General features: G+C 51.5%; 1 protein-coding gene across 1 annotated transcript in view; it reads right to left on the bottom strand.

Annotated features, from left to right (window-relative positions):
• The window catches only part of ASTN2 (astrotactin 2), a 373,499-nt gene that overhangs the window by 209,981 nt on the left and 148,946 nt on the right, over nucleotides 1-14,572 (bottom strand). Inside the window, 1 exon segment of the mRNA XM_054220714.1 lies at nucleotides 8,523-8,690. Within this exon segment, the coding sequence (XP_054076689.1) occupies nucleotides 8,523-8,690 (168 nt within the window).

Here is a 14,572-nt window from a genome sequence, read left to right as displayed (position 1 = left end):
CATCTTTAGCATCTACAGCATTGTTAGCATCCGTGACTTTTGGCTGAGGGATAGCCTACGCTGGGGCTCACTCATGCCTGAAGGAAACGAATCTAATGTGAGCCACATCCGAGCTCATCACCTCCAGTTGCACAGGCATGCTGCAAAGCCAACTACGTGGAGGAAAACAGCCCTCCGGCCCCTGCTGGGGCTCAACCAGCACAGCCGGAGGCTCTAATTCTCTTTTTTTTTTTTATATCTAAACTGGAAGTTGCAGAACTATTCTTCCATTTTGCCCACCACGCTGGAAGCGGGAGTGGGGTCTGGTGCTGCCCCCGCATCCTCCCTGGCCGAGCAGCAGAGCCGGGCTGCGGGACGAGCTGCCGGGGTAACCCTGTAATCGCCTCCGTAGGGCGAGCGTCGATGTGCGGTGACAATGCTGCCAGACGCCCCAATCCACCCGCCCAGCGCGCAGCACAAGGCAGAGGCTCCCGGAGTCCCTGTGCTCCCGGGGAAGCTGCTCTTTCCTGTCATTGGCATTTTTAATTAAGGAGCCAGGGAGAATTTGGCACTGGTGGAGCAAACCTGCGGCTCGTCAACCCTTTCCTGGCACTGCCAGTGTCCATGATTCCCTTCTCCCCCTCCAATCCCAGTGTTTGCCTTCATCCCGGAGGGATGCCCTGCTGTGCCCTGGCCATGCTGCTGTCATGACAGCACAGTCCTGGGGACAAGTCCCAGCCCCAGCTGTGGTGGCAGCCTGTTCCTGGAGGCTGCAGGGCTACAAACACGCACCTTTTGCCCTGAGTGAGCACTGCACATCCACGCTCACGCTGCTTCGGGGCTGCCTCTCCCACCACAAGCAACGCTCAACCCAGCCCTGGCTTTTCAGGTCAGCACCCCAGGGCAGGCCCTCCTCTCTGGGGACACACACCAGGGGACCTGGCTGCCCCAGCACAGCACGCTCGGTGCCAGTGAGCCGGGAAGCCGCAGCACCACTTCCACAGCCCAGCCAGTGTCCTCCGTGCAGAGTCCCCATCCCGGCTAGTGTCCCAGCAGCTGTCCCTCCAACCCATAGAATCATAGAGTGGTTTGGGTTGGAAGGGACCTTAAAGATCACGCAGTGCCACCCCCTGCCCTGGGCAGGGACACCTCCCACCAGCCCAGGCTGCTCCAAGCCCCGTCCAACCTGGCCTTCAACCCCTCCAGGGATGGGGCAGCCACAGCTTCTCTGGGCAACCTGGGCCAGGGGCTCACCACCCTCACAGCAAAGGATTTCTTCCCGATATCCAATCTAAATCTCCCCTCTTTCAGTTTAAAACCGTTCCCCCTTGTCCCATGGCTCCCCTCCCTGATCCAGAGTCCCTCCCCAGCTTTCCTGGAGCCCCTTTAGATAGTGGAGGGGGCTCTAAGGTCTCCCCGGAGCCTTCTCTTCTCCAGGCTGAACCCCCCCAGCTCTCTCAGCCTGTCCTCACAGCAGAGGGGCTCCAGCCCTCCCAGCATCCCTGTGGCCTCCTCTCAACCCATTCCAACAGGTCCATGTCCTTCTTGTGCTGAGGACTCTGGAGCTGCACACAGTGCTCCAGGTGGGGTCTCCTCCTTCCATCCACCATGGCATAGGAGGAGAAAGGGTCTGCAGAGGGAGGTGGGCACAGGGCAGCAAGCCGAGGCCAAGCATTTTTCAGCAAACAGAGGCATCCGTTGAGCGCGGTGGCTGCCCTCCCCGCCAGCCCTGACTGCACCAGTGTTCGCTGCGGGGCTGCGGCACAAAGCCCCTCTCTTCTGGGTGAGCGCAGAGCCATCTCCAGGGTTACCAGCCTGCTCCGAGGCGGGAGAACTGGAGTGTCCCCCCTCCTTTCCTGCTGCAGGGATGCAAAGCCTTCACCTCCACCAGCAGCTCGAGCTGCATGGCCTGACTCCCCTCGCCAGGAGCAAAGGCAGGTGCAAATGGCATCTCCCACCCGGGCACTGCTGTCCTGGCCACCAGCTTGGTGTGCAGCAAGCGCACTGTCCCCTTGTCACCACTGCCCACAGCAAGAGCTGCTGTCCGGGAGCCCACACTGGGGCAGAGAGGACCTGAGTGCTCCCACATTGGGCTCATGAGCTGCCTCCTGACACCATGCACCATGTGCAGGACACCCCATGCTGCCCCCAGCTCTCCTGTTGCCTGACATGTCACCTCCAAGGTGGTGGCAATGCCCAGGACCACCAGCAGCAGCCCTGAGCACCAGCTGCATGGCACAAGCCACCAACATATCGACACAAGTCACCCCATCCCTCCAACGGCTATGGCCAACCAACCTCCCGTAATGAAGCTGTCACAGTCTCAGAGTCTCATCCACGTCTGGAAGAAGCCCTGCATTGATTTATCCTTTGTGAAAGGCTTCTGAGCTCCTGGCAGAGAAACAACCTCTTCATCCAGCAGATGCAGAAAGTTTGATGAGAGTGACAACCCACGGGGAGGTGCCACCAGCACCCCCCGCAGCAACACCGCTCCTTGCTGCCAGCCCTCCTCCCATCACTCTACCAGGGAAAACACAAACTCCGGGAACCACACCAGAGATCTCAGCCACCAAGTCCTCCTCCAGATGGGGGTTTCTCTGCCTGCAGTTTGGCCTAAATAAAAACAATAAAGCACGGAATGATCTGCTAGCGGTGCTCCCCGTTGCCGGACTCAAACTGGCTGCTGGAGGTGGCCGCTCGGGTGCCCCAGTGCAGGTCCCCTGGGAGGAGCAGCTCCCAGCGGTGCGACGACAAGGGTGAGCTCATCAGGGAAGGGGCATGACGCATGTTTGCACAGGGTTGGAGCCGGGGTTTCCGTCGACAGAGGTCCAGATGAGAGGAAAGTCAAAAAATACCTGCAACAAAACTCCTCCCGAAAGTTTGCTGCGCCTCTGGGGGACGGCAGAGCCAGGTCCCCTTTTGGGAAAGAGATTTGGAGAAAATTAAACACAGGTAAGGACGAACAAGGGTCTTAATAGTTCATTAAATTCCCAACTTCAAAGAATAAGTGAAGTGTCTTCAGAGAGCTGCTCCTGGAGTGGGGCTTGGCCCCAGCTGAGGCTCCTCCAACACCCGCAGTGGCAGCACCGGCTCCCGGTGAAGCTCTCTGAAAAGCTTCTCTTGTCCTTGGTATCTCCTGTCCCTGGCCTTCGGGGATGGCACTTTCCAAACCTGAGTTTCTGCTTCATCCCGAGGAGCAGTACAATTCCAGTTAAAGCAGTTTAGCTCTCGAGGAATGAGACAGAGAAAGTGGCTCCTGCCCGGCCAACCTGACACAGAGTGCGGAGGGAAAACCTGGGTTAATGTGACAGTTATCCCTCCTCTCCCCCCGCTGCAAGTCACCCTCTTCACCCAGATCCATCACAGCACTTAAGCGGAAGCTTAACTTCCAAGGATTGCATCTGGGTTTACGCTCTGCACGGATTTCATTCTCATTATCGTCTGCTCAGCTGCCGAGGAAGCTCTCCCGGGGCACACATCCACGGCTGACACGAGGAAGCAGCGAGAGGTCCCCAGGGTGGTCCAAGAGTGGTCCGCCGTACCTTGGCCGTCATCTTCTGGGGTGACCACTGTCCCAGAGTGACCACAGAGGGGTGAGAAGCCACCTCCTACAGCGCTGGTGGGACAGGTCAAGCCGGGGAGATGGGCGCCGGAGCAGCTCCGTACCGCAAAACTCATTCCTCTTCCCCCCTCTCCGTGGTCTTTAGACAAGCACAGAAATGCCATTACAAGAACATTAGCAGCTGCAGGATTAAACACTCTAATGGCAGAAAATGAGAGTGTAAAGACAGCAGAGATAACCTTAACTCAGCCCCCTTGCAGGCATGCATTTTGATTGCTGTTTATGTATAACACTTCAGCCCCAAGCTAAATTAGCTTGGGAGTTAACTGCCTCCTGCCCTGCCTGGTACAGGAGGCACGCTGCGCCGCCACATGAAAAGAAATCGTATATTACATGGTTTTTGACCAAGTTATTAAACTACATACCTTCGAGAGACAGAACCTCATCTTATAAAAGTCTAAGTCAATAAAGACACTAGGATCCTCCAACAGCGAAAACAGCAGAAGTGCACGAGAACAAACAAATATTACTTGATGTGCACAAAAGCTGCATGATATTAAATTGAACCATCGGAGAGAATGGCTGTTTTCATAAACACAAAGACACCCTCACCAAGGTTGGTCATCTCCTGATTTACATGCTCAGCTCCGCTACCTCCAAATCCCCTTAACAGGTTGCCTTTAAAAAATGGCTTTGTTTAAAAATGACTTTCATCTGTCTCCTGCCCGCAAGGCCCCTGTCGTACCCGGACAGGAACGCCATCTGCGGCTCTGGTGACAATCTAGCCCATTTGGAAGATGATGGAAACCTTTTTTTTTTTTTTAAAAAAAAAAACAAAAAACCAAAAAACTCCTGCCAATTTCCAGAAAGGACCCTTCACTACCACATCTCATTTGGTCCTTACAAGCCCATGCCTATTGCTTTGGGGGGGGTGGTACCATAAATTGTGGATGCAAAGGAGAGAATTTCAATGGAGAAGTGCCTGATTTATAGAACGGGGTGGGGGGGTGTGTGGAATTCAACACATTTGCACCTGCTAATCAAGGTAGCTATCCATCTCATTTATGCCACCGCTCCAGCAAGCCTGACAGCACAAAATCAGAGGCTGTTTTTTCCAGCATTTGGCCCTAAGGGACTGATTCTCCAGCAGGTCTCTTAAGCGATGCCCGCCGAATGTGCAAGTGAATCAGTTTTGTGCATACAAAGCAGGTAATTGTGCTCACAAATCAGAATTTGCATATGCCGCCGAAGAGGGATGCTCTCATAAACGTTAGCGGTGCTGGGAAGGGAGGCCAGTGAGAAACGAGCACTCCTGGATTTTACGCAGAGGCGTCCCAGCGCGTGGTACGAGTGGCAGCGCTGGCAACGTTCTCCACCTCTGTGCGAAATCCAGAGAGCGAGGAGAGTCGACCGCAAGTCCCAGAAGACGACAAACCTTCCCCGTTCTTGCACAGTCAACACCTGCCAAGAGGATGGAGAGTTTTGGATGATCCTCTTCAGCCAAGGACCACATCCTGACCCCGGAGAGGTTCCTGGGACGTGGTTCCCAGGAGAGGTTCCCGTTCCGACATGGCAGCTGGGGCACTGTAATACCTGCAGGGGGAAGATGCTCAGCAGCATCCACTTATTTATATATTTGCAGTCACACCAGACCAAACGGCTTGGCCATTTCCAAGGCAGGGGGGAAGGAGAACGATGATATTTCGCTCGTGTGCAGATGTTGGTGCTCCCTCTGAAAAGCTCTGATGAGCTGGTGCTTTGCAAGGCTGGTTTGGAATTTGTCAGGGGGGCAGCAATCATTTAATTAAAGAGTGAGTCACACGGCAAAGACACAAGGGAAGGCAAATTAAGGTCAGGCACGCAAAATGTATTTTGGCATTTCCTAGCGTTTCAGAGCCTCGGTTTTCAGTGTGGATTATTATTCATACTGAAGTAGCACTTGGTGGCTGGAGTCATGAGTCAGCACGTTGGATGGAGAGATCTTCTATAGAACTCCAGCCCAGAAGAGGTCTTCAGTGCTGGGAAGAGGCAAGAGCTTGAGTCTCACCAGACAGAGCATACGTGATCTGGGGCCTCATCTGCCAGAAGCCCAAGGCACTGCTGCCGAGGACAAGTCCTGCCCACAGAAGTCTACCTACACCACGGAACAAGGACGCTTGGGGACAAAGCTGCACCCACGCTGCCACGGAGAGTGGCTCCAAGGAGAAGGCTGAAGTCAGATTAGCTATAAATATGCCGGAGGACCTCAAGGTTGTCCCTGCTGCTCTTCACAGGAGAAACCTTCCGGGCCTTCATCCTCCAGAAAGGACAAACCTCGGTCCATCCTCTTCATGGACTCTTTGCCCAGCCCGAGAGGACAGAGGGCAGGGGAAACCCCCAGCACCCATCCCTTGGGATGCTCACAGAGATGATAAAATCCCTGACCTGAAAAGGTTGAAATCTAGGCAGGATTTACGTCCCACAGTAAAACCACAAGCTTGCCTCTCTCATGGTGATAAAAATAAATCACCCTTAAAAATAGAATGACATTAATAAAAATAAATCTAAAAATACATGCAGTGTATCACGGAGTTACGGTCTGCTCCCAGCCTGGCATGCAAACTTCTCACCAGATAAAGCCTGGTCAACAGTGATGACCATCACTGGTGCTTGGGGCTACGTCCTGGGGCAGGGTGTCAAGCAGGTACTTCCAAAGGCCTGATTTTCAGGGGGTGGTTGCTCAGGTCTTGTGAAGTTTGGACCTTTTAAAGGGGTCTTAGATTTAGGCTCCAAAAATCAGCAGCCCCATGGGCCGGTCCTGCTCTGCCCCTGAGGATCCAACCGCCATAGAGAGGAGAAAGCTTTTGCTTTATCCACGTGCAAAATCCCAGGCTGGAGAGAGAGGGAAGAAGCCAAATGACGGATTTTGGATGAGGAACCTAAGGTTGAGATCAAGGCTGCTCTGCCCTTGCCTCCCATCACAGGTACAGCAGGGAGGATGGGAACCGGGGCTGGGAGCCGCAGAGCAGCTGGCGAAGTCGGGATCCGGCGTGGTGCTGGAGCAGAGCACCTCCTGGGCTAACGAGCATCGCTCCCTTCCCTGCAAACGAGATCTGACACATCCTGCTCAAGCGTGGGGCATCCAGCGAGAGCCACAAGCTGCTCGGGCGAGCGGGGGACGCGGGGGGAGCAGCAGCTGGGCCGGCTCGGGGGAGCAGCCGCTCCTCACAGTGGAGGCTGTGCGAGGATGAAACCAGCCCTGCTCGGTGCCAAGGACGGCGCGGGGCTGGCGAGCAGAGCCACGGGGCTCTTCCGATGCGGAAGTCACGGTCTGGCTCCATACGGTCTCCCCATGGTTTCTGCTGGAGGCAGGATTTTTTCCCTCCTGCTCCCCTGAACCAGGGGACAGCTGAACACGTCTTGCCTCTCCCGCTGAGGTGGCTGCATTTCACCGATGCCCGAAACCATCCTTCTGCTCAGCGACATCTGGATGAGAAGAGCCTCCTCCTGCACCATCTCCATCTGCCGAGGTGGCTGCTGCCACCTCCCAGCCCTCCTTGGGACTGTAGGTGATGCCCAGGGCTCATCTACATGGGGAATTCATCCAGCGTAATTATTCTGCTGCAGCGATGCCTGCCAGTGCCCCCATGCAGACAAGCCTTGAGGAACAGGAGTGCTAAGAAGAGAACATTGCCTTGACCAGGAAAAAGGGGTTTTGAAACCAAGTTCAGTATTTGCATCGCAGCTGAGCAGGGAGGGATGAGAACAGGGTCACCCCCACCAGCCCATGGTGCGCTCATAATTGGAGGAATTCTCATTATTAATGTATTAACAGCACAGTCCATGGCAGAAGGAGGCTTAGAAAAAGCCTTCTCCTCTGTGATCCACCCCTCTTCAAATCCCCCCATCAAAACCAGAAACCAACGTCCCTACCCCGACCACAAGTCTCATACACAAACACACGGTGAAGAGACTCTCATTGCCAGGAGAGGAGGGAAGGGGGTCACCCGGAGAACCTGGGAACAGTATTGTCTCTGCGACGAGACAGGGGGGCTTTGCAGGCTCTTTAGTTGCAGAGCATGCCAGGAGCGACACGGCCGCTTGTCTCCATGCCACCAAGAAGGCATCCCACCCGCGGCGAGGCACTGGGGAGCAGGAGCAATGCTCACCACTGCAGAGGGCACGCACACCCCACATCACAAAAAAAACCCAGCACAGTCCCTGAACCACCTTCCCATGCATGGTCATGTCACCCACACCAGCTGAGATGTCACCTCCTGAGGGCCACCCGTCGGCTGGGGTCACAGACTTATTTCCCACCCGCGCACACCCCATGCCTGCCTTCACTAGTTGCACGTTTGCTGCTTCTGTGTTCCCGGATCGCCGCACACTCCAGATCCCCATTTGTCACCCAGAAGGACATAGGCCAGAAGGAAAGGCGACACTTCTCTGCCCAGCCCCACATCTCAGAGTCCCAGCAGGGCTGGCCACTGCTTCACTGGGACAGAACACACAAGCAGAACACGCTCAGCAAAAAGGTCTTTTACAGATGAGGAAAGATGGCAGACCCGGCAACTCCAGAAGGAAGGACTGGAGGAGATGTGACCTAGGTGACCATCAGGCAGGAGGACGAATGGGGACTGTGGTGGAATGGTCAAAAAAGAAAAGGGATGGAGATGGGGCAAGCTCACAAGTAGGTTTTCCAGACTTGACAGCAAAATAGCACTACTTAGAAGGAGATAAACTCCATATGCCTGCAGTTGCCACACCAAAGAACTGACAGGTCCACCATTTCAAATCCCCATTCTTGTGCCCACCTTCTTTCTACTTTGCTGATGGGGGTCAGCACTGTGTGACCCTGCTGGAACCTCTTGTCCTCCATGCCTAAACACCAGGCTAAGGCAGAAGTGAGCCGAGCAGGCATCGAAATACCCAGAGACAAACCTTCTCCCTCGCATCTCCAAGCTTTCCAAGGTCTTCACTCTTCCCTGGCCTCCCTTACCTGTCTCTTGGTCACACAGTTGTTCACAGGCATCAGTGGTCCTCTGTCCACAGAGGTCTCTCACCCAGGGGGACGTGGCATTGATTTGATAGTAGAGGGACAGCTTGGCTGGATTAAGCCAGTCGGAGATGTCCAAGTAGCTCCCCTCGCTCACAACGAAGCTGCTGCCTGGAGGGTGGGAAAAGAGTGTGTTAGGTTTAGGTGAGTGTAAAAAGAAAAAAGAAAAAACCAAACATGCATTTTGGCCCAATACCAGAACACACTACTCTTCAGGAGCTGCTGCAATGTTGGGATTAGTGAAATAACACCAAGTTCACCAACACTCAGACCCAAAGAACTTCATTTGACCGTTCCACTCCATATGAATATCCCCCAACGAATGGTCCACCAGCTGGGACACTCCTCTGCCCAGACACTGCCCTACCCCTACCCTACCCAGCATCACGAGACACTGGATTTGATTCCTGGATCTCTGCAGAAATATGGACCAATGTAACTATTGTGATCCATCCGATCGGAGCATGGCTTGCCCAGCTGATGCAGGTGGTTTCCACGAGACACCTGGATGCCAGGTCAGGGCACCAAGGGGCAGTGGCAGCACGGGCTGTTCCCACTTCATCTCTTTAGTTGAAGGTGAGCGAATTGGCTCAACACCCAACTACTCGTCTGAGCGGTCTCGAATCAGAGACACTCCCTCACCCTCTCACTCCTGAGAGTTAGAAGCAAATTCCTGCCAAAAAAACCTTTTCTTACAAAATCTTACGTTTCTTTATTTTGTGAAATGTATTTTTCCCCACTGGCACCTGGGAATATGCATCATCTAATTAGCCAAATAGATTTTCAGTTCAGCCCAATCATTTCCTTATCTAACATCTGAGGCCCAACATCGCTTCGGGGATTTTGCAGGCACAGAGGTCCTCATTAACTCTGATCTTCAATTACATTGATTATAAGACTGCCTCCATAATAGCGCCGCACAGATCAGAGGGGAGCCCAAAAAACCTCTGCCATTAAGTGGTGTTTTGCAAAAGTTACCAGGGCAAAAGCTCCTAAAACCAGGGGAGGAGAAACCTTCAAAGGGGACTGGGCAAGGGGAACTGCCAGGTAGCCCAGGAACCCCCAGCCACCCTTCCACTGAGCGCCAGGACTTGCCAACACGAGCAGAATTTGCATCCATTATCTGAAGATTCAAATCCTTCCTAGCAATCACCCAAGGATGGCAAGTCTACAGATTCAGGGTGTGTATTTTCATGAAACTTCAGGGCTTGTATCACTTAGTAAAGGGCTGGGACATTATTTTTCCAAGCGCTGCATAAGATCTTAGCTCAAGGAAAGCTAAGATTAAAAAAACTGGACAAAAACCCCATAGCAGCATCCACCCCACACGAACCTGCTTGAACACAAACTCCTGATTTCCTTTTGAAGAGAATCATGGGCGCTTTAGCAAGAAGGAGCCCTTCTAAACCTCAGCCTGTGCCGCATTATCCATGCACAGGTTAAAAAACGCAAAGCTTGAACTCAAGCTTTCCAGGGAGCAACCCCATCTTCAGGCATCCTGCGACCTCAGCACCGTACAAATCCGGGCCCTAATTTCACATGAATTCAAATCTTCTACACTCATACCCTTTATACACCAGAAACATATTCACGGGCGCATCTCCACGCTCAAAGCCGACGGAGGCTGCCAAGCTACTGACTGTTCAAGCAAATGAAAACCAGACGTCGAGGATGCAGCTGCTCCGGAGACGCAGCAAGGCAGGAGCCCGCATCACCGCGGCTGCAGGATACATCTCAATCAGGCACGCGGCAGCAGGAAACAGCCGGCTAAACTCCCCAGCACCAGCGGAGCGCGTGGGAACGCTCAGCACAAAGAAGCACCTTAGAGCCACGTAATTTTTGGTTTTTTTTCCAATTATCGTTCTTTGCCATGAATATTTAAAGATAGCTTTAAATACCAATGATAATTATCACTGGTTTATTTTACCAAACAGAAATGCGTCGTGCTGCCATGGGGAGTGTTTACTGTTTACGGGTAGGTGTCTGCGTAGTAACCTGTCAATCTTGCCTTCTTCCCGACTTTTGTAGTTCCCTAACAAAGCGCGAGCCTTGGGAAGCACGGAAGCACATTTTGAGGCTCAGCTACAGACAACTCCCTCCGCACCCAAAGACTGAAGAGCAAAACCACCAGCTCTCTGATTAAATCCCCACTTAATGAACCCCACTTCTACTTAAAATACAGCCAGCCTGACAGCCACAGAAGCAAATCAGACATAAAATAGTCATATAATCAGTATTCATAAAGATGAAGGTGACTCGAGCTGGCAGAGCATCTGGCCCAGGAGCTGCTCCAGGGAGGGGACCCCATGGTCGGGGTGGGCAATGGAGGGGTGACCTCCGGAGCTCCCCACCACCTCCACGTGCTGAGTTCCTCCGGGAGGAGGAAGCACATTCACGGCCTTGCTGATAAATTTCCATTTTCTTTGGATAACCCGGCCTGTTTGCTGCTGGAAGCATAAAAACCCCCAAATTATCTACTTATGGAAGTACCTCCTAAATCAACACCAAAATGTGACACCTGGCCAGGAGCCAACAACGTCACTTGCAGCAGAAGTCTGGTGTCCACGTGACGCCACCAATTTGGGAAGCTTGAAAGGCATCTGCAAATTGATCAAGCTTTGCCGTATTCTGTACAGAGAAAGACCTTCCCAAATATAATGCGATGGTAACTTAAATAAAAAAGAAAAGTCCCGGTATTTTCAAGATGAATTACTACTTCGGATTTCAGTAAGTCTGACTAAGAAATCATCCTCAATATCACGAGTTTTAAGGAAAAAAAAAAAAAAAACAAACCATTTTAATTCAAAATCCCTGAATTCAAGTTCAGTGTAAAATAAAGGCTTTTCTTCTCCAGTCCAAGAAAAAAAAACAAAACCAAACTAAACCTAGGGAAATTAAAGGTTTTAGTTAATTGTAAACACTTTCCTTCCTTCCTAGGAGGGAGGGGACAACTTCCAGCAAGGAAACTCGTCACATCTTTGAAGCTGAGTGTGTTGCAGCTCAGCTGGGTAAGGTTTTGAGAGATGTTCGCAGACACTCTCATCACCTTCACTCCCATTGAAAATACAAACAAACAAACAGCCCAACCTTGATCCCTTTATAGCTTGCCTGGGAAAAAAAATAACAGGAAAAGGCGTTTTACAAATATTTTGAAAGCTAAAATTCTGAAGACTTCAAAGCCTTTTCACACAATTTTTCTCTTTATTTTCAAAGAATCCACACATAGAAAACAGTCACCAGCACGCGCTTATCAAAACCATCTTGAAAAGCCCAGAAAGGGCAGGTTGAGTATCAAATCCTGTTAGAAACTACCAAGAACAAACATTTTTTTAAGCAGGAGCTGTTTCAAACGTCTTTAGCTTGCTGGGAACATCAGCCAGGCTTGTTTTCACCAACGCTCATTCTCTCAACGGAGGGAAATAAAGGAGGAGGGACAGGGGATGACGGGGAACCTGAGGGGCCCACACCACCAGGGCAGCGGGGGGTAGACCCCGCTCCCAACCACCCTCTGAAAACCTGCCTCGAGGACCTCAGGCCCCACCAAATCACCCCCACACCCAGCCTGAAGCACACCTACAGCTGCTGCCTGTGGATCCCGGGGAGCAGATCCCAGCAGAGACACTCTCTGAAGAAACGTGGAGAGACCGTCCAACCCGCTGTCCTCTGCTGCCAACCCTGCCCGCTCCCAGGTGTCCTCCTACACATAAGTTTTGAGCTTCCCACTCAAAAGCTTGGTGAAATCCCCCTTAAACACAGACATTTGGGTCTCAGGGTAAAGCAACCATCAACCAAACAAGGAAATACAGCAGCAAAACGGCAGCTCTCCACCCACCACCACCACCTTCCAGGAACCCCCGTTGCAGGACATGTCCCTCAAGCACTGTTGGCTTTACGAATAGCATTGCAGTGACACGGAGAACATCAGTACACGGCCACACAACCACCTCCCAGCTCCACGAGGTCCACCAGCACTTCGGGGCATTGATTTGTTTGGGTTTTTGCATGCGTGTATTTTTCCCCCCTTCTTCCTTCTCCAACACTGATCAAAGCCACATCAGTTAAGGCAGCATCAAAAGTTCATGTCTCTCATGCTGGGGTCTCCTTCAAAGTTCAGAGGAACTGCTTAAGCCTTGACAAAAGAGGCTTGAAGTTTTGACATTTCAAATATCATTTTCCAGAACACAACAGGATAAAACAGCTCAGAAGAGATATCTAACAAGGGAAAAGAACAAAGCATCCAAAAGGCAGCCAAAAGGGTTTGGCTCTTCCTTTCTCTCTCTCTCTCTCTCTCTCTTGTTTTCAAGGGAAGAGATCAAAAAATAATTTTTTTTTGAAGAATTTCTATTTCTTCCTCCCTCTGCTCTTTTTGTCCTCTCTGGTCCATTCGCTGTATCTTGGCCAATGAAACTCCCTTTCATCTAAAATTAGTATTTTCTGTTGGAAAGCCATGGGAGGTCATACTACAGGTTGCTATTAATGTATCCATCCCTAGACTATCATACAATTATAATCCTGTTACAGAATATTATTTTTTTTAACACTAGAGGAAGGATTATCCCTCTTGCTCCATTCCATAGGTACAAAGAATAAACCTATTTGATTTCTTTAGAGATTTTCTTTTCCCCTTGTTAAACTTGAAAGAACGTTTCCCAAAAAGACAACTCCTCCCCTATCAGCTCTTTCCATTGATCAGCTCTCACTCTCCTGTCCCAGTCCCAGGGAAAGAAAACTTCTGCTTCTTAAATTTCTTTCAGAAAGTGCAGAAGAGCCAGCCAGACCCTGGATTTCCAGGACACGCAGATACTGACCTATGCCAGGAAACCGGGCTTGGTGCAGGATCGCACCCACAGACTAACGCGGTGCCCAGCTTTACCACCCCACTCCTGCTCAGCGCCAAACTTGGAAATTTTGGAATAATTTAAATTCTTCAAAGTCGAACTCTTCATTCTACATTGAAACCAGGGATAGTATCCCACCGGGATGAAATTCAGGGTATCCACTTCGTCTTGGTTTTCAAATGGTTTCTCTCTTGAAGAAGATGAAATGCCTAAGTTATGAGAGCAAGTTTGTAAAACAACAAAAGCCTACAGACAAGCCTTTCATTTACTCTTCCATCAGCTGAAGCGCGTACAGTTAATACCACACACGATGCTTGACTCGGGGATGTATTTTCAGCAGCCGAAGGACAGCCCACACATGGGCCACTCGCGCCAGCGCCCCCGACCCTCTGAGGATCAAACCCAGAGACCCCCAGCCCTTCGAAACGCCGTCAGTCCTGCCACAGCTCTTGCTCTCTGGCAAAGCAGAAGCAAATTACTGATACAAATCTGTATGTAATTACAGCTCAGACTCGAAGCATCTTTCCCGTGGGAGGAGCAGGGTTACATTTTAATTGTTAAATTGCACTTTCTTGATAATTCTGACAGACTCTTTCTTTGGGTTTTCTTGGCAGTCAGTCTTGATTTCGCCAGGGCGGAACTTCTGACAAGCAGCGCACGGATTTAACTTCATTCAGCAGGTGATGACTTGGCCACCTTTCCCCAAACCCAAGCTGGATGGCATCTTCCCACCCCTGCCTTGTGGTCAAGCTCACGCTGCAACAAGCTCTCCCGTGGCATTATCAGACAATATAATTGCGCAGGCGTTAGTAACAGCACATCTCCATCCTCAGCAGGCATCTGGGCCAGCAATGGCTGAGACGGAAATTAGAATCCTAAAGAAAAGCTTCTCCTTAATGCTCCGTATCTCCCAACTCCCACACTCCAGCCTGAGGCTCTTTCTCAGCGATGCTCCCTAGATGTTGGACAAGGGTTTGGGGAAATCCAGCCTAAATCTAATCGCACCACAAAGTATATGAAGGAGGAGTTCCGATAAGCTTTCAAAAATATAAAGTGTGTGTGAATGGTGATTTTTTTCAGACAGCACCAAGACCAAACATCTTCCCAGGACATCAGAAAACACAGCCAAGAGGCAGCACGTGCAAAGTTAATACG

The sequence above is a fragment of the Rissa tridactyla genome, chromosome 14 (assembly GCF_028500815.1).
Source record: "Rissa tridactyla isolate bRisTri1 chromosome 14, bRisTri1.patW.cur.20221130, whole genome shotgun sequence".
Lineage (NCBI taxonomy): Eukaryota > Metazoa > Chordata > Aves > Charadriiformes > Laridae > Rissa > Rissa tridactyla.
The sequence above is the reverse complement of the archived record's forward strand: the minus strand, read 5'-3'. Positions and strand labels throughout refer to the sequence as shown.